At 49.3% G+C, this 25,505-nt stretch overlaps 1 protein-coding gene across 19 annotated transcripts in view; it reads right to left on the bottom strand.

The window, feature by feature from the left end:
* The window catches only part of RIMBP2 (RIMS binding protein 2), a 2,252,680-nt gene that overhangs the window by 1,372,229 nt on the left and 854,946 nt on the right, over positions 1–25,505 (bottom strand). For all 19 annotated transcript variants that reach the window (XM_069620091.1, XM_069620095.1, XM_069620096.1 and 16 more), the window contains one exon: positions 10,585–10,722. In XM_069620091.1, the coding sequence (XP_069476192.1) occupies positions 10,585–10,722 (138 nt within the window). The remainder of the gene's footprint in view (positions 1–10,584; positions 10,723–25,505) is intronic.

The raw sequence follows: 25,505 nt of genomic DNA, 5'->3' as shown, positions 1-25,505 counted from the left end.
GAAGTTTTCGTGGGCAGCGCAGGCCTCCCTTAAAGGGGCAGCGCCAGCACTAGGGAAGGTATTGATGAGTGGATGAAAACATCTCTGCAGCGATGCCCAGTACCCCCACAGTGCCTGCCCCATAGTGGGCAGCACCCACTAGGTAACTGTAAAAGATTCCTGCCAATCGCTAACAGGTGGAACTAGCTTATAGGGCACAGAGCCCCACGCTTGATGACTCAGGTCTGGCTGCCAGCCCGGAGTGGACTGTGTGAGCGGGGCTGGAAATGGAAACAGTTTACTCTGAGAACTATACTCTGGTGTCTGTCAACTGCTCACAGATTAAATTAGTTTAGTTTATTTTAGTCCACACCGCTGTAGCACGTCTTATTACGGGACCACGGAAATTAGACCGAATTACCGCATCCTACGCAAGCTACATTGGCTTCCTCTCCAGGCCAGGAGACTGTTCAAGACTGCATGTATCATCTACAAAGCAGTCACGAGTAGCACACCTGCGTGCCTGGCGGCTAAGCTCCACATATCTATTGGCACATGCTCCTCATGCAGCAAATTGACCAACCGACTTGAATCACAATTCCTCCGCGAAGAGAGGACCCACATCAAGCGTTCTCTTGTCATGCACCCAACCGTCTGGAACTCGATCCCTTTGTCAGCTCAGAATGCCCCCACAATTCTCCAATTTCACAAATCTTTTAAAACATGGCTCTTTCAAAAACACCTGACCAAGGACTAATTCCAATGGATGCACATAACGACACACAGACCTGACAGTACTGTGCTACTGTTAAAAGATGCCAGCCCAAATGCCAGCTCCCAACACTCTGTGCAGCGCTCTGCTGCTCTCGCGCTAGGTCTGCACTTTAAAGAATAAAATAAATACAAATAACTATAGGACACAGAGCCCCAGACTTGATGGATTCGTCCATGGGCCCCAGCCCGGGGTGTGGGGACCGCAGCTCAGGACTGTGTGAGTGGGGCTGGAAATGGGAACAGTTTACTCTGGGAACCATCCACACAGGGATGTCATTTAGGGGTCACCAGAGGTCGTAAATGTGACCTCTGAGGTCTCCCTTGTGACCTCTGTGGTCTCCCTTGCGACCTCTAAAATCATTTTTTAATTTTTTTAATTTTTTATTCAAGCACCTGGGCTGTGGCCAGCACCATGTGGCTCTTTACTTCTGGAGTGTCTGGCTTTCTTGTTCAGGCTTCTTAAAAAAAAAAGAAGGAAAATAAATAAGGACAGGAGTGCCACAAGTCTAACACTTTGTGCACTGACCCTAAATAAGAAAGAATAGGAATATACAAAAATGTGTCTTTGTGGAAGTCTATACAATAATTGCTAGACTCATTAAAGGTTTATTTCAGGCACACTTCAGGGGTGAGTCACTGATTTAGTCTGTTCTCAAACGCCTCAACTCAGCCTTTCATCCTTCTGAGGTCGATAAATGAGTACCAACACAGGTTGGATGATATCGGGTGTATATTTTTTCTATATAAAGCGCTTAAGCGTAAGTGCTATATAGTAACACATCATTATCATTTGGCCTTGGACGTCTGCTTGCATTCACAGTAATTTGGTAATATGGGCCTAAACACATTGATCTTAACGATACATATGGCGATCCATTCTTGTATGAAATGTACATCACATTATAGTGATATCGTCACCATATTTTTCATAGTGTACAATCCTATGTGATGCCACTTCCTGTTTTGTCAACGGGTGAAAGTTCGTGTTCCATCTCTTCCCGCGATATCACTACGGGATGGGTTTAAATGGCACCACTTCCGGTGATGTCATCAGGGGTCAAGGGTCGTGTGATGTCACTACCGCAGCAGACAAATGAAATCAGCTTATTCGGCGCAGAGCCCCACACTTAACGGCTCAGGTCCATTCGGGCTCTGCACATTCTCACACATTCTTACTGCACCAGGCCGCATTCCTGCAATGTATGAACGCAACAATACAACATTGTGAGGTACATCGTTTTCAGTCACCCTCATTCAACAGGAAGTCTGCACTTTCTCTTGACAAAGAAATATATTGTTGCCTATTTTCACTATGAAATGTTGCTTAAACAACTCTTCAAACCGGACTGTTTGTGGCTGATAAGACTTTCAGTACTGGAGTGCATTTTTGTTTTAAAACAGTGGAAAAGGTGCTTCATAGGGGCCTCTTGGCGCTGGGATAAGTGAACATATGTTGAAAAGTGGGGAAAAGCTTGGCAAGCAAAAGGAGGGAACACTGGCCAGAAGTTAAGAATCATTAACAACAACAAAAATAGGAGGGTGCAGTAGGAAAAGGTGCTGGGGTGTGTGGGAAGGAAGGGGTGATGTAAGCGGGAAAATACTGGAAGTATGGAGGGGGCGCCTCTGCCTTGTAAATGTGTGGTCGGGAAGGGGAGAGGGTGTGATCATGAGAATTTTAAATCTCGTCTTGAAACCCATGAAACCAGCCGCCCCTAGGAGAGGCCCCTGGGAACGTCCAGACTTCAGGCTCTGCTGCAGGGACCAGCCGCCACTAGGAGAGGCCCCTGGGAAGGTCAAGACTTTAGGCTCTGCTGCAGGGACCTGCCGCCACTAGGAGGAACCAGCCGCCACTAGGAGGGAACAGCCGTCACTAGGAGGGAACAGCCGCCACTAGGAGGGAACAGCCATCACTAGGAGAGGCCCCTGGGAACGTCCAGACTTCAGGCTCTGCTGCAGGGACCAGCCGCCACTAGGAGAGGCCCCTGGGAAGGTCAAGACTTCAGGCTCTGCTGCAGGGACCAGCCGCCACTAGGAGAGGCCCCTGGGAAGGTCAAGACTTTAGGCTCTGCTGCAGGGACCTGCCGCCACTAGGAGGGACCAGCCGCCACTAGGAGGGAACAGCCGCCACTAGGAGGGAACAGCCGCCACTAGGAGGGAACAGCCATCACTAGGAGAGGCCCCTGGGAACGTCCAGACTTCAGGCTCTGCTGCAGGGACCAGCCGCCACTAGGAGAGGCCCCTGGGAAGGTCAAGACTTCAGGCTCTGCTGCAGGGACCAGCCGCCACTAGGGGAGGCCCCTGGGAAGGTCAAGACTTCAGACTCTGCTGCAGGGACCTGCCGCCACTAGGAGGAACCAGCCGCCACTAGGAGGGAACAGCCGCCACTAGGAGGGAACAGCCATCACTAGGAGAGGCCCCTGGGAACGTCCAGACTTCAGGCTCTGCTGCAGGGACCAGCCGCCACTAGGAGAGGCCCCTGGGAAGGTCAAGACTTCAGGCTCTGCTGCAGGGACCAGCCGCCACTAGGAGAGGCCCCTGGGAAGGTCAAGACTTCAGACTCTGCTGCAGGGACCTGCCGCCACTAGGAGGGACCAGCCGCCACTAGGAGGGAACAGCCGCCACTAGGAGGGAACAGCCGCCACTAGGAGGGAACAGCCATCACTAGGAGAGGCCCCTGGGAACGTCCAGACTTCAGGCTCTGCTGCATGGACCAGCCGCCACTAGGAGAGGCCCCTGGGAAGGTCAAGACTTCAGGCTCTGCTGCAGGGACCAGCCGCCACTAGGAGAGGCCCCTGGGAAGGTCAAGACTTCAGACTCTGCTGCAGGGACCTGCCGCCACTAGGGGGGACCAGCCGCCACTAGGAGGGAACAGCCGCCACTAGGAGGGAACAGCCATCACTTGGAGAGGCCCCTGGGAAGGTCAAGACTTCAGGCTCTGCTGCAGGGAACAGTCGCCACTAGGAGAGGCCCCTGGGAAGGTCAAGACTTCAGGCTCTGCTGCAGGGACCTGCTGCCACTAGAAGGGACCAGCCGCCACTAGGAGAGGCCCCTGGGAAGGTCAAGACTTCAGACTCTGCTGCAGGGACCTGCCACCACTAGGAGGGACCAGCCGCCACTAGGAGGGAACAGCCGCCACTAGGAGGGAACAGCCATCACTAGGAGAGGCCCCTGGGAAGGTCAAGACTTCAGGCTCTGCTGCAGGGACCAGCCGCCACTAGGAGAGGCCCCTGGGAAGGTCAAGACTTCAGACTCTGCTGCAGGGACCTGCCGCCACTAGGAGGGACCAGCCGCCACTAGGCGGGACCAGCCGCCACTAGGAGGGAACAGCCTCCACTAGGAGGGAACAGCCATCACTAGGAGAGGCCCCTGGGAAGGTCAAGACTTCAGGCTCTGCTGCAGGGACCTGCCGCCACTAGGAGAGACCAGCCGCCACTAAGAGGGACCAGCCGCCCCTAGGAGAGGCCCCTGGGAAGGTCAAGACTTCAGGCTCTGCTGCAGGGACCTGCCGCCACTAGGAGGGACCAGCCGCCACTAGGAGGGACCAGCTGCCAATAGGAGGGAACAGCCACCACTAGGAGAGGCCCCTGGGAAGGTCAAGACTTCAGGCTCTGCTGCAGGGACCTGCTGCCACTAGAAGGGACCAGCCGCCACTAGTCGGGACCAGCCGCCACTAGGAGGGACCAGACGCCACTAGGAGGGACCAGCCGCCACTAGGAGGGACCAACCACCACTAAGAGGGACCAGCCGCCACTAGGAGGGACCAGCCGCCACTAGGAGGGACCAGCCGCCACTAGGAGAGCCCCCTGGGAAGGTCCAGACTTCAGGCTCTGCTGCACGGACCTCTCGCCACTAGGAGGGACCCGCTGCCAATAGGAGGGACCAGCCACCACTAAGAGGGACCAGTCGCCACTAGGAGGGAACAGCCACCACTAGGAGGGATCAGCCACAACTAAGAGGGACCAGACGCCACTAGGGGAGGCTTCTGGGAAGGTCAAGACTTCAGGCTCTCCTGCAGGGACCTGCTGCCACTAGGAGGGACCAGCCGCCACTAGGAGGGAACAGCCACCACTAGGAGGGACCAGCTGCCAATAGGAGGGACCAGCCACCACTAGGAGAGGCCCCTGGGAAGGTCAAGACTTCAGGCTCTGCTGCAGGGACCAGCCGCCACTAGGACGGACCAGCCGCCGCTAGGAGGGACCAGCTGCCAATAGGAGGGACCAGCCACCACTAGGAGAGGCCCCTGGGAAGGTCAAGACTTCAGGCTCTGCTGCAGGGACCTGCTGCCACTAGAAGGGACCAGCCGCCACTAGTCGGGACCAGCCGCCACTAGGAGGGACCAGCCGCCACTAGGAGGGACCAGCCGCCACTAGGAGGGACCAACCACCACTAAGAGGGACCAGCCGCCACTAGGAGGGACCAGCCGCCACTAGGAGAGCCCCCTGGGAAGGTCCAGACTTCAGGCTCTGCTGCACGGACCTCTCGCCACTAGGAGGGACCCGCTGCCAATAGGAGGGACCAGCCACCACTAAGAGGGACCAGTCGCCACTAGGAGGGAACAGCCACCACTAGGAGGGATCAGCCGCCACTAAGAGGGACCAGACGCCACTAGGGGAGGCCTCTGGGAAGGTCAAGACTTCAGGCTCTGCTGCAGGGACCTGCTGCCACTAGGGGAGGCCTCTGGGAGGGTCCAGATTTCAGGCTCTGCTGCAGGGACCAGTTGCCACTAGGAGGGACCAGCCACTACTAGGAGGAACCAATCGCCACTAGAAAGGACCAGTCGCCACTAGGAGGGACCAGCCACCACTAGGAAATGCCTCTGGGAGGTCTAGACTTCAGGCTCTGGTGCAGGGACCAGTTGCCACTAGGAGAGGCTTCTCTGGGAGGGTCCAGACCTCAGGCTCTGCTGCAGGGACCAGCAGCCGCAGCAGGTCTAGCACGCAGAGTCCGCAGTCTTAAGTCGCTGAGCAGGCAGCTTCGAGCCACAGGAGCAGTAACACCTCAGGCGCGTCGACCTGCCACATCTCAGAGGCGGCGACCGTTCCGCCTGATTCCGTCCCACCCCTTCGTATGCACCGCGTCTCTCTGACGTCATTTTAAGGAAGACTGGGCAGCCACTGGCCATTGTGTCATTGGGGCATCCCTGCCCAACCGTCTTAATTTATTACAGCCGTGTAATCCCTGCTATGCTGTTTAGAAGCGCGGCGTGATAGCAGGATTGGGATAAAACACCCCCGTAGTATTATTCAATGGTACTACCAGCCACTGACTAGTCCTGGACCCGCGTAGATGCACGAGGCCCCAGGGGGATTAGTGCCTTTATGATATCGAGGAGCTATGGCGTGACTTGCAATATCCTTTTGGGGGACAATAATGCATGCTTTATAATATAATCATGTAATCCTGTTAATACTAGTTCCCTTGACCCCTCTAAAGCAAACATCTGCGCGCCATTGATAGATGAAGCTTGAAATCTTTTACGAAGAATTATTTTCAGCAGATTAATATAAAAGTCACTTTAAAATGTGTTTTTGTGTTTCATAAAAAAGCAGTAACCTGCAGTGGGACCATTGTTCTTTAGTTCTGAACTCCCACTGGCCACATATCAAACATTAATGACCTTCTCTTTATCAACTCATGACGATGAATTGTCAGAATCGTTTAGTTCTGAATAAACTCTCGGTGCTCACGCCCAGCGGGGCAGCTGCAGCGCGGGCAGCTGGCAGCGGGTGTCGTGATGTCACAGTTCACGTGGCACGTGCAAGCTTTTGTAGTGGACCTACAGTCTCAGAAACATCGTGTGTTTTATACACAGAGCGTTATCATTGCAAGTGTGACCACGTTACCATGATACTCATGGCATGCGACATAACACATGACGAGTAGCATGTTATACAGCACAACCTCTGCAGCACACAGCTAACCTCCCACTACATAACACTACGGGAGAGGTTCTCTAATAAGCCACATTGTCCCCAACTCTGGCGAATAAAGCAACGCACAGCGAATCTTTTTTGCCCTCAGATGAAGCTTTTTGCTTAAGTTAGGGGACACTTGGAGATCCAATGAAATGCAAGTAAAAAGCGCGCGGGAGAATTAGTGCATAGGTTTCTGTGACATGAAGCAGAATGTAGAGCAGCAGGACCAGAGGGATCTTGCGATTTAGGGGCGCAGGCCGGTTCCCTTGGGAAAAGTCCCGAGTCTTTAAGGACCAGTGATCTCTGATGATGTCTCCCTGGATACATTAGGGAACAAGCACTGGAGATCCGGAGTCCCCTATCTACAGGGGGTTATGCTTTCTGTCCTGTGGAGGTTTTACAATAAAAACTACCGTCTACCTATGCAAGACTAGACCGAACTGCAGCGGCTCCCGTTGCAAGCTCGAACTGCAGCACTGCAGCAGCTCCCGATGGAAGCTCAAACTGCTGTGGCTCCCATTGCAAGCTCGAACTGCAGCAGCTCCCGCTGCAAGCTTAAACTGCAGCAGCTCCCGTTGCAAGCTTGAACTGCAGGGGCTCCCGTTGCAAGCTCGAACTGCAGCGACTCCCATTGCAAGGTCAAACTGCAGCACTGCAGCGCTCCCATTGCAAGCTCGAACTGCAACGACTCCCGTTGCAAGCTCGAACTGCAGCGGCTCCCATTGCAAGCTCGAACTGCAGTGGCCCCCGTTGCAAGCTCGAACTGCAGCAGCTCCCATTGCAAGCTAGAACTGCAGCCGCTCCCGTTGCAAGCTCAAACTGCAGAGGCCCCCATTGCAAGCTCAAACTGCAGCGGCCCCCGTTGCAAGCTCGAACTGCAGCCGCTCCCATTGCAAGCTTGTATCATCTTCAATTCATGTCGCACCATCTACAAGGCTGTCACCCTGAAGTCCCCAGGCTACTCCACTGAGAAACTCAGCATGTCCAGAGAGGTGCGATCCACCAGAAGGAAGGACATATGGAGACCTGAACTCGGCCGGTGCAGGAACGAAAAAGCCAGAAGACTGGCCTTCACCTGTCTACGCCCCAAGGCTCTAGAACCTCGTCCCTGCCAACATCAGACTCGCCCCCTCGCTTCTACAGTTCAGGCAGGAGCTCAAGAACTTCTTCTTCAAGGAATGGCTCCTCCCATATACCTGGGTCCTCACACCTGCCACTCCCCAACCTACTTGACACTGGGCGATCTGCGCCCCCACTGTTTCCTTACATGGTTATTTGTACATCCCTTGCTGACAAATTCGCCCCCTGCACTGTTGTTAGCTCGGCACTACCTTATATCTTGGCTTTCCTCACTGTGTCCTTCCCACTATGATTTGCAAAGCACCCCATTGCTTGCCAAAGCTCGGTTCACGGTCAATAAACAACCTTAAAATTATAACAATGTTGGATTTGCCAATGCTTGTAAAAATGTTGGCCATGATTGGAGGCATGAAAAGATTTACATGTGGGGCTCCCAAACCATCATGGCTGCATTCTTGAACCTCGTTGCCGTGGTAGCCATACATAGCGATAATAACAATCACACAAAACAGTAACAAACGCAGAGCAATGCAGCACGTAAGTGGAAAACACATCGCTGTATCAAGACGCTTGGAAAAATAAGCTCTTAAAAGCATCATTCGTCTACCTCCCCACTTTAAACATTTCCATTTCCTTCTACAAAATGGCTGCCACTATAACAACATGTTTAGCACGGTGCACTCGTTCTTCATATCTAGCAGACGCTCTGTTATAGAGCTAAAGCTCTCTCTAACAAGACCTAAAAAGCATATTAAATAGACACATTAAAAAACAATTGTAAATCGTGAATGTCAGTCTCTGCGCATATTGCTCTGGCTCTATTCACTACATGAATAGCCCTGGGTGCAGAGACAGTGGGTACTGCATGCATGGTTTGGGTGCAGTCACCGATGCATGACCGATGGATGTAGAAGTTGCCTGTCCCTTGGTACCTTCATTGCATGCAGGGCCCCTCGTAGAGTCACTACGTTCATTGCCATGGGGCAGCAATTGTGTAACTCTGGTTACATGATGCATGGCCCTGAGTTTGATTACTGATGCGCTGCCCTGGTTGCAGCCACTAGGAGACTCTATAGTTGTGTAACTCTGGTTCCACGATGCATGGACCTGAGTGTGATTACTGATGCGCTGCCCTGGTTGCAGCCACTAGGAGACTCTATAGTTGTGTAACTCTGGTAACACGATGCATGGCCCTGAGTGTGATTACTGACGCGTTGCCCTGGTTGCAGCCACTAGGAGACTCTATAGTTGTGTAACTCTGGTACCATGATGCATGGCCCTGAGTGTGATTACTGACGCGTTGCCCTGGTTGCAGCCACTAGGAGACTCTATAGTTGTGTAACTCTGGTTCCACGATGCATGGACCTGAGTATGATTACTGATGCGCTGCCCTGGTTGCAGCCACTAGGAGACTCTATAGTTGTGTAACTCTGGTACCACGATGCATGGCCCCGAGTATGATTACTGACGCGTTGCCCTGGTTGCAGCCACTAGGAGACTCTATAGTTGTGTAACTCTGGTTCCACGATACATGGCCCTGAGTATGATTACTGATGCGTTGCCCTGGTTGCAGCCACTAGGAGACTCTATAGTTGTGTAACTCTGGTACCACGATGCATGGTCCTGAGTATGATTACTGACGCGTTGCCCTGGTTGCAGCCACTAGGAGACTTAGTGTTGTGTAACTCTGGTTCCACGATGCATGGCCCTGAGTATGATTACTGACGCGTTGCCCTGGTTGCAGCCACTAGGAGACTCAATAGTTGTGTAACTCTGGTTCCACAATGCATGGCCCTGAGTATGATTACTGATGCGTTGCCCTGGTTGCAGCCACTAGGGGACTTTATAGTTGTGTAACTCTGGTTCCACAATGCATGGCCCTGAGTATGATTACTGATGCATTGCCCTGGTTGAAGCCACTAGGTGACTTTATAGTTGTGTAACTCAGGTTACACAATGCATGTCCCTGAGTGTGATTACTGATGCGTTGCTCTGGTTGCAGCCGCTAGTTGTGTAATTCAGGTTACACGATGCATGGTCCTGAGTGTGATTACTGACACATTGCCCTGGTTGCAGCCACTAGGTGACTTTATAGTTGTGTCACTCTGTTTAAACGATGCATGGCCCTGAGTATGATTACTGATGCGTTGCCCTGGTTGCAGCCACTTGGTGACTTAATAGTTGTGTAACACTGGTTCCACGATGCATGGTCCTGAGTATGATTACTGACGCGTTGCCCTGGTTGCAGACACTAGGTGACATTATTGTTCTGTAATTCTGGCTGTAGTGACAGCATGTATTGCCCTGGGTGGGGTCAATACATGCATTGCCATGGGTGCAGGAGTTGATGTGTAACTCTGGGTGTGGCTACGGCGTGCATGCCCCCAGGTGTGGTTATTGGCAAGTTTCTGGATGTGGTTACGCCATGCATGCCCCCAGGTGTCGTTACTGGCAAGTTGCATTGGTTGCAGCCACTAATGGGCGAACATGGGTGCAGCCATTGTTGTGCATTTCTGGGTGCAGTCACTGCATGAGTGTCTCTGTGAGCCATCCCTGCATGCTTTGCCACTGGTGCAGTGACTGCATGTGTGGCCTTGGCCACAGGCAGCACACCTGTGGACTTTGCAGTAAGTAAGTAACCCAGAGAGGTCCCTAATTGTGCATAGTGGACTTTCCAAGGGCTTTGTGCAGAGACTCCTGGGGGAAGGACCTTTGCCACTACTGACTGATGGACATTCCATCATTCCATCTTGACACCAATTCAGAAGCATTGAGGGGGGTGGATCATGGTGCAGTTACAAGCGCAGATGTGTACTTCAGCAAACAGTACCCTTACCTGCAAAGTGCAGTGCGGCCTCCCGTGCCCGTACCAAGGGGCATCTGGCTGTAACAGTGCTGCTCTGGCCTCTAGATATGGGGTGCCATCGAGAGACTTCTGCGCTTCTGCCGGCTGCCAGGGGTTACCATTGCGAAGCTGTGGAGATACAAAGTTACAGTGAATCGGTGCTCGATATAAAGAGGAGCGCTCTCCCTAGTGCCAGCATTTCTAGAAACCACAGACAGGGGGAGCTTGTTGATACCTGTTTATGCCACAAAGCGGAGTACGGTGGTCAGTACCGGGTGGTAACGGCCTGCCACCCAAGTTCATACGCTGAGTTCCATGAAGACTTTTAATAATGGTAGGGGCCGTGACGTCATGGTATGTTACCCCGGGTGTTAATTGCAAGGTAATCCCGACCCCCACCACTTGGGGGCATCAGAATTAAAAATGCAGTTTGCTCTGCTCAATAAATCGCCCAGTTAAAATGACACCCTAATTCAGGAAGGAGAGCCAGGTGGCCACACAAAGCGCATAAATTGTTAAATGTTAAAGGTATTTGTACCGCGCACCGTCACCAACGGAGTTGGTGCGAAGACACTCTGGTGGATCTGCAAACAAGGAGGCGGGTGGGTTAGTAGGCTGAAGAGGGAGTAGGATAGTGAGAGGAGTGGTGTTCTGTTGGCAGCTTCATCTCGGTATAGACCGTGCGTTGAGCTTTGGTACGAGTATCGGAGCAATGTCATACCTCGTGTGCTATTGGTGCGGCGTATGTGTTGTTGAGGTGTGGTGAAGTGCATTCAGCTTGCAGTGCGAGAGGTGGTTGTGTGAATTTTTTGAGTGATTTAGGTATGCAGAAAGTTTGAGCTTTTTTGTTAGTGGGTTATATGTTTTGCAGCTAATCTTCACAGTATGGCTGAGTGCCTAGATTTCGGGACTCCTGCGTGGTGTGACAACAGCTAGATTTGAGAGTCCTGCATAGCGGAGCGAGAGGTCCACGCCTAAGGGAACAATTGAGTATAGTACCATACGCAGCTGGATTTGACAGTTTGTCAAAACAATTATGGGGCTCACTGCAAGCATGGCGGTGCTGCAAAAAAGTCTCGGCCACAGAATGACTGCCATTTTGACTGCACCCCCTATTATGAGTTTGGACAGGAAGATCAGGAAATACCTCCTGCAGGCGGCAGGTGGTATTTCCTCCACTTTCCCTGTGAAATGACACCGGCAGATTTACCACTGAGGGTAATTCCTCCAAAACCCAAAATGAGGTATAAGGCTACCTCGAAATCTGGACGATGCACCTCCATCTGCAAGGCGGTATAGGGGTGATAGCGGTAATGACTTTGGCGGTATTTCAGTGGAAAAGCTTTCCAAAGCGTACCGAGGCCAAATGTCAGAAAGAGGTCCCTTTAATAAGTGCATGAAAACAGTGCAAACATAACAAGATTACAGAGAGCGTGTGCACCATATAAAGAACCCCACAAATACTGAACCTTAAGAAATGCAAAACAACCGTGTGCTAATCCGACCCCACTGGTGATGTCCTCTGCAGGAGAAATAGAAGACGTAGCTCTTTGTTAATCGTATTTCTACCATGATGCTGAACGGGGGGGTCCTTAATGGGTGATAATAGCCTGCCTCGCAAGCTAATAGCCACAATATCAAAAAGGGCCTTTATTGAGGGCAGCGAGATGTTACCACGTGGTACGCCCAGCCAAACTCTGCATTATTGATATTAACACCCCAAGAAAACGACAAGGGGGTTCATTTCCTGGAGATTTGTGAAAAGGTTGTTCCCAGCATCTGCTTCTGGGACGGTGAGAGAAATAGAAATGATCATATTGTGCACAGATCAGCGTTTCAGACGCCTGTCGCTGTTTACTAAATTAAGCAGGAACGAGCAAATTAGCACCTCTTATTTTTGGTCAAACAGGATTCATGGAGTTCCTACAAAATGGCACCTGTTTAGCTCTCCTCTATTATTTCTTTAAATCCCTCCACGTTCTTCATCTCAGTTTCTTCTGCTCATTCCTGGCCCGCCTTGTGTTTTCCATCCTTTGCTCCCAAGTACGGGAACTCTCTTCCTTTTCAAGGGCGAGGTTCCCCCCCCTCGGCTGCTTACTGGCCCCTGCTTAAAGAAAGTCCCCATCTTTCCTTGCCCCCCCTTTCCTTGATCTCTTCTTTTAAATTGTTCCTAACTCGCTGCTTGATTGTACAGCGCTTTGGCGAAAGCGCTATGTAAATTGAATAAACGTGAAATGGACAGCAGGGTTCACCGCAGACTTATATGGATCCCCAAGTTCAGCTCACACTGATGGCTGGGGGGGTGGAAAGGGGTTGGCGTCAACTTGGGGTGTGAGCCATTCACACTGAGACCCTGTTATGCTTGTTTTGTGTGAGTGCATGAAACCCCTACATCATTTTAATGTCACAGGTCTTTCTGTGTGTCAGCACTTTAGAGTGGAAGACCCCACTGCAGGCCAGACCTGTCTTTAAGGTTCTATCTCATTTTCCCGCTTTCTTGAGGTCGCATATCAAATAGACAGATTTTTTTAGGTAGATTTCGAGCGTCCCCCCCCCGCCCCCAGAAAACGGGAAAGGGACATCACTGCTATTTCTTGTGTGCGGTCACAGAGAAGTCTTTCTAAATCAGTCTTTTTTCCATTTGGAAAAAATAAAAAGTTAGTTTGACCTGATATAGTCTTTACGGTGGCGGAAGCCTGGCTCATCATCCCTTGCCGTACACAAGGGCGTATTAGGAGGGATACAGACCTGGAAGAGACCGTTTTGCCTGCGGGGGAGGGCTGTTACACCAGGTAGACGGTGGGAGGCAGACAAGTATTAACCAATTGCAAGGCAATGGAACATTGCAGTCCAAAGGGCTGGGAGGATGACGTCACAACTATGCAGCGGGTCAATTGTGGGCGCACATTTATTCAGGTGAAACATTGGTGATAACTGCATCCGCAAATCAGGTGTGGGAAGCGGTCTATGATGCTGTGAGAGGGGAAATGTATACTCTGAAGTAAACAAGGTATCTGGATCTGAAACAGACATGCTCATTTAGTGTAAAGTAGTGTGACTGTGCTTTTTAACGGTTTGCAATTGTATGTGTAAACAATCATTGTTTTAAGTCACATTTAATGTAAAGGTTGCTTTTCAACCAAAACACTCAATACCAAAAAAAAAGATAAGTGTGTTTTCCCTGACAGAACCAACAGTTCCTTAGTGAACTATGATTTTTTCACTTTTGAGTTCCCCTTTGATAGGATTGCAATGGAGTGCCCTGTGATCTTGGGCAGAACCGTTCTGGAAATGTGTGTTTGCTGGCAGTGACTTCCTTGGCACATTGAAACATCAATAATGCATCTATGCAGTGTTGCGACAAACACAATTATCTGGACTTGCAATTAACCCAGCTGTGAACATCTGTGCATCCGGGCATGGTTTCTTTTCAGAAATGAGCGCTTTTATTTTATTTTTTTAATAACCCAGCCGCACTAATGCCCTGTGTGCCTGACTCCACAGCACTCCAATAGTTTTTTTTGGGGGGAGATGTGGCAGTAAGGATATAGTTCCGGATATGAAATATGAAAACATTAGGAGGTCGCAGGAGGTCAAAGCTCTGTCAGTGGCAAAGCCATTGCACGGAGATCAAAGGCTCGCTTTGCATCTACAAGGATCATCAGTTTAGGATGCGACGGTGTTTCTTCTCAGCCTACCTTGCTCGTGGGCTTCCTGACACTGGTTACCGCATTTAGGGTAGGTTGCTTTTTGCTGGTCAGAACCGCAAGTCGTGGGTCAGTTGACAGCTCTGGTAACACCCATTACCGCCAATACTTAAACTGCATATAGTTTGTCGCCTGTTCTGTTTCAGAACGCGGTGTCATGGTCCTTGCCCAACGTGCTCATTAAGGCGAGAACCACTCCACCACATTTGTGGCGATCTCTCGGCAAAGCTGCCCCAACGACCCACCAGCACCATGCAAAGCGCCACCCCGCCACCCCCATATCTATCTGAGAAATGTTTATATAGCGCCACTCCCCCAAGGCATCAGGGCGCCCAATATCTCTGGTCATCGGGGAACGGTCACGGCCCTGGAGCAAGAGGCGGCTCTACTCGAGACTCGTGGAGGCAACAGGCGGTCTGGCGATGCTGTTCAACACAGTGGCGCTGGGGGGGCAGCACACATGTGCAGACCTGAAGGAAGTGCCCCGTCCATGGGCAGAGAGGGTGAAGACATGGTTTACTGAGCGGCGGTCAGAAAACATGGTGAACATGGTGCTGCACAACATTAAGTTGCATACAAGGATGCACGCCTCTAGGGAACAGGTAGACTAAATGATTCAAGCCTCTAGGGAACAGGTACACTAAAGGATTCAAGCCTCTAGGGAACAGGTACACTAAAGGATTCAAGCCTCTAGGGAACAGGTAGACTACAGGATTCAAGCCTCTAGGGAACAGGTACACTAAAGGATTCAAGCCTCTAGGGAACAGGTAGACTAAAGGATTCAAGCCTCTAGGGAACAGGTAGACTAAAGGATTCAAGCCTCTAGGGAACAGGTAGACTACAGGATTCAAGCATCTAGGGAACAGGTAGACTAAAGGATTCAAGCCTCTAGGGAACAGGTACACTAAAGGATTCAAGCCTCTAGGGAACAGGTGCACTAAAGGATTCAAGCCTCTAGGGAACAGGTACACTAAAGGATTCAAGCCTCTAGGGGACAGGTACACTAAAGGATTCAAGCCTCTAGGGAACAGGTACACTAAAGGATTCAAGCCTCTAGGGAACAGGTACACTAAAGGATTCAAGCCTCTAGGGAACAGGTAGACTACAGGATTCAAGCCTCTAGGGAACAGGTAGACTAAAGGATTCAAGCCTCTAGGGAACAGGTAGACTACAGGATTCAAGCCTCTAGGGAACAGGTAGACTAAAGGATTCAAGCCTCTAGGGAACAGGTACACTACAGGATTCAAGCCTCTAGGGAACAGGTACGCTAAAGGATTCAAGCCTCTAGGGAACAGGTACACTAAAGGATTCAAGCCTCTAGGGAACAGGTACGCTAAAGGATTCAAGCCTCTAGGGAACAGGTACACTAAAGGATTCAAGCCTCTAGGCAACAGGTAGACTACAGGATTCAAGCCTCTAGGGAACAGGTACACTAAAGGATTCAAGCCTCTAGGGAACAGGTACACTAAAAGATTCAAGCCTCTAGGGAACAGGTACACTAAAGGATGCACGCCTCTAGAGGACAGGTAGACTACCGGATTCAAGCCTCTAGGGAACAGGTACACTAAAGGATTCAAGCCTCTAGGGAACAGGTAGACTACAGGATTCAAGCCTCTAGGGAACAGGTACACTAAAGGATTCAAGCCTCTAGGGAACAGGTACACTAAAGGATTCAAGCCTCTAGGGAACAGGCACACTAAAGGATTCAAGCCTCTAGGGAACAGGTACACTAAAGGATTCAAGCCTCTAGGGAACAGGTACACTGAAGGATTCAAGCCTCTAGGGAACAGGCACACTAAAGGATTCAAGCCTCTAGGCAACAGGTAGACTACAGGATTCAAGCCTCTAGGGAACAAGCACACTAAAGGATTCAAGCCTCTAGGGAACAGGCAGACTACAGGATTCAAGCCTCTAGGGAACAGGTACACTAAAGGATTCAAGCCTCTAGGGAACAGGTACACTAAAGGATTCAAGCCTCTAGGGAACAGGTACACTAAAGGATTCAAGCCTCTAGGGAACAGGTAGACTAAAGGATTCAAGCCTCTAGGGAACAGGTACACCAAAGGATTCAAGCCTCTAGGGAACAGGTAGACTAAAGGATTCAAGCCTCTAGGGAACAGGCACACCAAAGGATTCAAGCCTCTAGGCAACAGGTAGACTACAGGATTCAAGCCTCTAGGGAACAGGCACACTAAAGGATTCAAGCCTCTAGGGAACAGGTAGACTACAGGATTCAAGCCTCTAGGGAACAGGCACACTAAAGGATTCAAGCCTCTAGGGAACAGGTACACTAAAGGATTCAAGCCTCTAGGGAACAGGTAGACTACAGGTTTCAAGCCTCTAGGGAACAGGTACACTAAAGGATTCAAGCCTCTAGGGAACAGGTAGACTAAAGGATTCAAGCCTCTAGGGAACAGGTAGACTAAAGGACTCAAGCCTCTAGGGAACAGGTAGACTAAAGGATTCAAGCCTCTAGGGAACAGGAAGACTAAAGGATTCAAGCCTCTAGGGAACAGGTAGACTAAAGGATTCAAGCCTCTAGGGAACAGGTAGACTAAAGGATTCAAGCCTCTAGGGAACAGGTACACTAAAGGATTCAAGCCTCTAGGGAACAGGTAGACTACAGGATTCAAGCTTCTAGGGAACAGGTACACTAAAGGATTCAAGCCTCTAGGGAACAGGTACACTAAAGGATTCAAGCCTCTAGGGAACAGGTAGACTACAGGATTCAAGCCTCTAGGGAACAGGTACACTAAAGGATTCAAGCCTCTAGGGAACAGGTAGACTAAAGGATTCAAGCCTCTAGGGAACAGGTAGACTAAAGGATTCAAGCCTCTAGGGAACAGGTAGACTAAAGGATTCAAGCCTCTAGGGAACAGGTAGACTACAGGATTCAAGCCTCTAGGGAACAGGTACACTAAAGGATTCAAGCCTCTAGGGAACAGGTAGACTAAAGGATTCAAGCCTCTAGGGAACAGGTAGACTACAGGATTCAAGCCTCTAGGGAACAGGTAGACTAAAGGATTCAAGCCTCTAGGGAACAGGTACACTAAAGGATTCAAGCCTCTAGGGAACAGGTAGACTAAAGGATTCAAGCCTCTAGGGAACAGGTAGACTAAAGGATTCAAGCCTCTAGGGAACAGGTAGACTAAAGGATTCAAGCCTCTAGGGAACAGGTACACTAAAGGATTCAAGCCTCTAGGGAACAGGTACACTAAAGGATTCAAGCCTCTAGGGAACAGGTACACTAAAGGATTCAAGCCTCTAGGGAACAGGTACACTAAAGGATTCAAGCCTCTAGGGAACAGGTACACTAAAGGATTCAAGCCTCTAGGGAACAGGTACACTAAAGGATTCAAGCCTCTAGGGAACAGGTACACTAAAGGATTCAAGCCTCTAGGGAACAGGTACACTAAAGGATTCAAGCCTCTAGGGAACAGGTACACTACAGGATTCAAGCCTCTAGGGAACAGGTAGACTAAAGGATTCAAGCCTCTAGGGAACAGGTAGACTAAATGATTCAAGCCTCTAGGGAACAGGTGCACTAAAGGATTCAAGCCTCTAGGGAACAGGTGGACTAAAGGATTCAAGCCTCTAGGGAACAGGTAGACTAAAGGATTCAAGCCTCTAGGGAACAGGTAGACTAAAGGATTCAAGCCTCTAGGGAACAGGTAGACTACAGGATTCAAGCCTCTAGGGAACAGGTAGACTAAAGGATTCAAGCCTCTAGGGAACAGGTAGACTAAAGGATTCAAGCCTCTAGGGAACAGGTAGACTACAGGATTCAAGCCTCTAGGGAACAGGTACACTAAAGGATTCAAGCCTCTATGGAACAGGTGCACTAAAGGATTCAAGCCTCTAGGGAACAGGTGGACTAAAGGATTCAAGCCTCTAGGGAACAGGTAGACTAAAGGATTCAAGCCTCTAGGGAACAGGTAGACTAAAGGATTCAAGCCTCTAGGGAACAGGTAGACTACAGGATTCAAGCCTCTAGGGAACAGGTAGACTAAAGGATTCAAGCCTCTAGGGAACAGGTAGACTAAAGGATTCAAGCCTCTAGGGAACAGGTAGACTACAGGATTCAAGCCTCTAGGGAACAGGTACACTAAAGGATTCAAGCCTCTATGGAACAGGTACACTAAAGGATTCAAGCCTCTAGGGAACAGGTAGACTAAAGGATTCAAGCCTCTAGGGAACAGGTAGACTAAAGGATTCAAGCCTCTAGGGAACAGGTACACTAAAGGATTCAAGCCTCTAGGGAACAGGTAGACTAAAGGATTCAAGCCTCTAGGGAACAGGTACACTAAAGGATTCAAGCCTCTAGGGAACAGGTACACTAAAGGATTCAAGCCTCTAGGGAACAGGTACACTAAAGGATTCAAGCCTCTAGGCAACAGGTAGACCACGCTGTCATGTTAAAGAAACTGTCACTATTTTGAAATGTAGGTGGCAAGATCAGTGGCATGATTTGAAATATGCTGTTGGATCACACACAAAAAAAGACGCAAAAGAATCCATTCACAAGTAACACATTACCCTGGACAGAGAATAACAGATTGGTAGGTCGCCTTAGAAACCCTGGAAACATGGTTGGCCTTGTTATCCAACATATGCGTGAAGTTTCTCCGCAATCAAGGAAGATGAACGGCAGGCAGCGATGAAAACAGGCGTCTCCCTGGAAAGAGCAATGTACTACATAGTACAGCGTTGGCATATGACAGAGTACTACCACACTTCTTACAGAGTATAGCTCCTGAGATATCTGCAACCAACAAGGTCCTGTTTGGAGGAGACAAGTCAATTCTGCCTTCCAAAGTCAGGCCAACAGTAACAGAAAAGGCCCATTAGGGGATCTTAGGGGGCCACACTCAACAATGCAATGGAACACTACCATGAATGCAGATATAGTGACACTAGACTTTAGGTAAGCCAAGACCCACTTCAAAACATGTACCCACCAAACAACACTCAAAGTCAGCCTCGACTTCATAGCACCCTTGCTAAATATGGCATACGATCACAGATACGACATATTGAGGATAGCTTACTTAGCCAAGTGCATCAAGCTGCATTTCATATATTACAATAGCCACTGTCATAAATATACTCACAAGTGTCTTTTGATCAAGAAGGACTATGAAAACATTTGGTCACAGACAATGGCATCCAATTGTCATCAAGTGAAATGTATAGCATCTTCAAAAGAACAATTAATTGCAACTCAAGGCTGTGCTTTATCATCCACAGGCAAATGGCAACGTGGAAAGGGCCAACCGCCTCATAAAAGGAAGTGTACAACTAGACTAGGCCTCCTCCATAGACCCTTACACCACAACCATGGAAGCAGTGGCAGCCATAGAATTAGCTCCAACATAATCACAGGAGTATCACCATTCAAAAATAAAAGAGGTCTCAGAGACGACTCTGCATTTGATACCGCTCTGGCTACCAATATAAGAATTGATTCAACAGTACACAGGCCTCACATTATTTACTCAACCACTCACATAGTCGAGTACTTTTTATGAAGGTAGGGTACAATTTAGATGGTTCTCAACCATGCTAGTGAGTGCAATAACATTCTGGGATGTTTAAAACTTTTCTTTGGCATTTACTACAAACACATTTTGTTTGCAGTAAGTGTGAAATCAATGTGGGTAGCTGGCCTCAGGGTAGCAGCAGTGTGCCAAACATGAACTCAGCTTATGGTAACATGCAACATTTCACAGAAAGCTCTGATTACATTTTTGTCACTCATCATCATGCGTCGAGTGCATTTCACTTAGGTCAAGCGGGTACACTAAGTTACTCGACCTGCAGGTCTAGCAGGATTTGAAAGAATTTGACAGACCTGACAGAATCCATCGGTGTCTTATTCTGAAGGGTGAAAAAAAGCAAGAAAGATATAAATAAATATATGACAGAAGGAAATCGACAGAAACTTCAGAAATAGATCAGGGCCATTCAGTGAAAATCAAACTCAATGACGAGGATGTCACCAAGACCAGATCTAGTGCTCCTCTATTTGTACTCTAGTGCGGACACATTTATGTCCTCATGGACAACAGCTGAGTGTGGAACTTGGAGAGGGGTTCCTCTACCACAAAAGGAGCTTCGGCCTAAGTAAGAATCCTTCACCGGAGGAAGCAGGTCTAGACCCATTAAAGGAAAATTAAACTCAGGACCCCGAAGAAGGCCAAATGAGAAACGATGAAGTAATGTGAGCCGAAACACATCAGAGGAAATTAATGATTAGACACCATCCCAGTCCGAGGATTTCGCATGTGCACAAATCAGTTGCAATCCTCCACGGGTGACTGCTTAGAACATGGAAAACTGGGTACGTGGCATTGAGGAATTAAGGTTGAACCCTGGCAATGCCCATGCGGCCCGCAGGGAGAGGGGGCTCTCTCCTCACAGCCTGATCCTGGACTTAAAGTTACTGCTTGAAACTGTATATATAGCTGGTTGCAGTAAGCCCAGTTTCTTTCACAATGCTTCATCACCCGTGCTCATTAAGATGAGAATCACACCACAAAACCATTCTGAGATGGCTGCCGTGTGATGCATTTATATGCGTCCGGCTACGCACAGGGAACAGAACGTCCCTTAACACTTCCAAGGCAAGGAGCGTGGAACGTGGGCCATAAGCCAAGGAAATTAAAAAACAGCCAGACAAGAGCACAAGAGACACCCAAAGTGCAAGTGAGAGGAAGCGAGAGGAGGAAGAATGCGGCACACGATAGAAATGGCCGCAGCAGCCTTGGTGTGAGAACATTCTGATAGGCTGGCTGCTGCCACTGGTCTATTCTGATAGGCTGGCTGCTGCCACTGGCCTTTAATATTCAGTAAAAGAGACACCCAAAGTGCAAGTAACAGGAAGCGGGAAGAGGAAGAATGGGGCAGAGGATAGAAATGGCCGCAGTGCCTCGGTGTCAGAATGCTAGGAATCCTAACATTCTGATAGGCTGGCTGCTGCCACTGGTCTATTCTGATAGGCTGTCGGCTGCCACTGGCCTTTAATATTCACAAAGGAAGATAACAACACATAGATCGTGCAGTCTCTGTCCTGGACCAGAGGGGAAAGTGCAACAGAAAAGGTGCGCCTTGAGGCCCTTGGGCATGTGGCACTTTATAATAGTGGAACTCAGGCCCTGCTAGTTCCCACTCACTTTGACCTCTGTACTGGAATAATGATGTGCTGAGAACTGTTGTGTCTGTTTTTTGTGTTTGATGCTGCGCCAGTTCATGTTTATCCCATTTCTGATTTACATCTGTATTTGGCCCACCTAAAAATACATGTTTATGAGAGTTTAGATTAAACATGATGCCAAGTAGGCAGGTGAATGGCCCTTGGCCTTTGCAATCTTGAAGTCTTTTGCATTAGCACCACCGTGGCGGAGGGAGCCAGCCAATCAGGTGGCTAGAAACGCAGGCTTGAACTGCTGGTGAACGCATGTGTTCCATGCCGAGTGTTGGCCGGCTCCTCCTGCCACCATCTTCCCCCACAGTGCGTTCCCATTTAATTTTATTTGTTGTATTCCCGCTCCCCCAATTTCGCCGCCACAGCCGCATCTTTCCCTCTGCGCCTGACAGCCGTTATGGAAGGGGAAGAGGGCCTCCGTACGGATCCCCGCCTTCCCTTTCCATGGTGGCCATCTTGGAACAGTATTTTTGTTCCATGAACGGGACGCTGCATGGCGCCCCATTCACGTAGCAAAAATACTTTAAGTTAGTCCTCTACCAGCCCATGGTATGGGTGCTAAAGGCCTAATGTACCCATTCCACAGGCATCACCGGGGGTAACAGCACGGGGCCCACTTCGACATGGGCCCCTGCGCTTACCCCCCCACCGTTGATGCTCATGGAACGGGTACATAACGCCACAGTATGTGGATTTGGTCTGACTATTCGATCGATGTGTGCACAGGTCGAGCATGCCTCGTTGCTGCAGGGGTGTGCATCAGCTTAAGTTGTTTGGTTGGTAACTCTGCTTTTAACAGTCATTCCCTGAGAATTATTTGGTTTTCTGAAGGAACACCGGGCCCCACTGCCCCAGAGGAGCGGCCTCTAGGGTGCCCTTTGACAGACCTGCAAACATTGGGGTGCTTTTAGGAGTCAGTAAACTTGCAATGTCATGCCAAGGGTTATCCGCGCCCGAGGGGCATAAGTCATGTTATGTTATTGTGATTTATACTGAGCACCGCTGCCATTTTCATGGCCTCCAGGCGCTCTGGTGAATTTGTAAAAGAAGGGGGTTGGGAGGGGTTAGTTAGTGGGATTGAGAGGCGAAAAGCACAAGAGAGCTTTGATGTGCTGTTGGCAACTTCCATTCGGAAAGGCCAGTCACTGTGTGCTGGTTGGATTTTAATGCTTAAGCAGTGTCCAGATGCCCCCCCCACACCAAAGCATCCTGCCCCATGAGTCCAATTGCCCCACTCCCCTAAATTCTTTTTAACAAATCTGATTTCCTAACATGCTAATGTCATGCATGTATCAGCCAGCTGTGTACAGGTTTATAAGATGTTAACCATAATGTGACGCAGGCTGGACTCGGAGCAAATTGCAATATTTGTAAGTAGCTTGGTGCATTGTGGGAAAGATCCTGATTCCGTACAGATTAATGATATATGAGGTGTCTGGTGCTCAGTCCTGATGCCCCAGTGTCTGCTGACAAAAAGGACTGAAAAAACCCATAAGATTTACCACAGGTTTTCTTTCATATTTCATGACAAATTGTGAAAACTAAATTCAAGGTGCACAAAACATAACAATCAACAAACACCATTTTAATGAAAAAATCTTTTTTTAAACTTTAAAAAAAAACTTTTATTTCAATTTCCCAATTACATCCATAGGCCGACTCAAAAACATACATTGATTCATGGTAAATGGTCATATCATAGCATTACTGCAGCGTTTCTCTCGTCTTTACAAAAAGAAAATATTTTTATAAAGTGTCAAATAGATTTTCTATCAACAATAGGGTCAACACACAGTGTTTCGGAATTCAATAGAGATAAAACTCCTCATACCACTCTCTTTTTCATGGCCTTCATCAGGACAGCATGCCAGACTAAAATGTATGTATAACCATGCAACTAACTGATGAATCTGTCACATCATCAAGGCCAGCCACAGGCTCAAAACCTGCCTCTCGCTGATCCAGTCCTGGATGTCCAGTGCATACATGAAGCTCAACCCCTCCAAGATCAAATTCCTACTCCTCACCAACAACACCGAACACCCAGACATACACACCTGGCTATCAACCATGAACACTGAGGGCTTCCCACCTGAGCTCACCTCCTGCGGCAAGTCCCTCAGGTTCCTCATCGGCAAACACCTCTCCTTTAAGACAAACATAGCTAAGAAAACTCAGGTATCAGCTCTCCCTTTTGGAAAGAGTCAAGCCCTTCCTCCCTCCGGCCAGCTTCAGATCCACTGTTCAGGCACTGGTCCTATCCCACCTAGATGGGGGCAATGCACTGCTCAAAGGCCTCCCGGTCATCCTCCTGGGTGCCCAGAGAAGTATCCTACACGCGTCTGCACGCCTCATCAAGAGTCCACGCAGATACGACCACATCGCCCCGTCACTCATGGACCTTCACTGGCTCCCACTGCATGCACAAAGAACCTTCAAGACTTGCTGCATCATCTATAAGGAAGTCGTCCTCAAGTCACCCAGCTACCTCGCAGAGAAACTCAGCATCTCCGGTGGACAGCGCACCACCAGAAGCAAGGACACGTGCAGACTTGAAATGCACTCCTGCAAAAAGGAAAGGAACAGAAAACAAGCCTTCTCAGCCTATGCCCCAAGTCTATGGGACCTCCATCCCGTCAGCATCAGACTCGCCCCCATGCTGCTACTATTCAGAGAAGAACTCAAGACCCACCTCTTCAAGGAATCTCTCTGCCTCAACACCTAGGCCATCACTTCGCCCCTCGTGCCACCTGACTCGCTAGACGCCGCCTGCCCCTTTCCTCCCTGCCACCCGGTACAGCTGTACCCCCTCCTCTGTGCCCCTCTGTATCTCACCCCCTGCTGCATATCTGTTCTGTTGTTACCTCTGTAAAGCGCTCCATTGCTCCTGGAAACTAGATCCACGCTCAATAAATACAATAATACTACTAATAACATGAATAATACTACTAATAACATGAATAATACTACTAATAACATTAATAATAACATTACTAATAACATGAATAATAACATTAATAATAATAATAATAATTGAACATGACTGAACTAGGTCTGTTGCATAAAGCTTTGGTTTTATGCCCGGATTTATGATTAGTATCTTAACATTAGGTTCTCGAATGATACATTAGAGATGAGCTTGTTAAAAGGAATGACATTCTTAGTAAGTATTCTTTGTTTGGGAATCATTAGTATATGTTGTTTAAGAGCAGCCCATACATTGACCACAGTGTTGCATAGGCATACATTCAGTGGAGTCAAAGGAATATGTCCTGATGAAGGTCACAAAAAAGAGAGGGCATGGGTAACGTGTAACAGAACAGGGCATAATGAGCAGCAGAGGGCATAATGAGCAGAACAGGGTATGCAGCACAGGGCATGGGTTATGTATAACAGAACAGGACATAATGAGCTGGACAGGGTATGCAGCACAGGGCATGGGTAATGTAAAACAGAACAGAGCATACTGAGCAGCACAGGGTAAGCAGCACAGGGCATGGGTAACGTATAACAGAACAGGACATAATGAGCTGGACAGGGTATGCAGCACAGGGCATGGGTAATGTATAACAGAACAGAGCATACTGAGCAGCACAGGGTATGCAGCACAGGGCATGGGTAATGTAAAACAGAACAGAGCATACTGAGCAGCACAGGGTAAGCAGCACAGGGCATGGGTAACGTATAACAGAACAGGACATAATGAGCTGGACAGGGTATGCAGCACAGGGCATGGGTAATGTATAACAGAACAGAGCATACTGAGCAGCACAGGGTAAGCAGCACAGGGCATGGGTAACGTATAACAGAACAGGACATAATGAGCTGGACAGGGTATGCAGCACAGGGCATGGGTAATGTATAACAGAACAGAGCATACTGAGCTGCACATAGTATGTAGAGAAGCACAGGGCATGGGTGGCATATAACAGAACAGGGCATAATGAGCAGCACAGAGTATGTAGAGCAGCACAGGACATAGGTAACATATAGCAGAACAG

This window comes from Ambystoma mexicanum, chromosome 10, assembly GCF_040938575.1.
Source record: "Ambystoma mexicanum isolate Mex_15411 chromosome 10, UKY_AmexF1_1, whole genome shotgun sequence".
NCBI lineage: Eukaryota > Metazoa > Chordata > Amphibia > Caudata > Ambystomatidae > Ambystoma > Ambystoma mexicanum.
The sequence above is the reverse complement of the archived record's forward strand: the minus strand, read 5'-3'. Positions and strand labels throughout refer to the sequence as shown.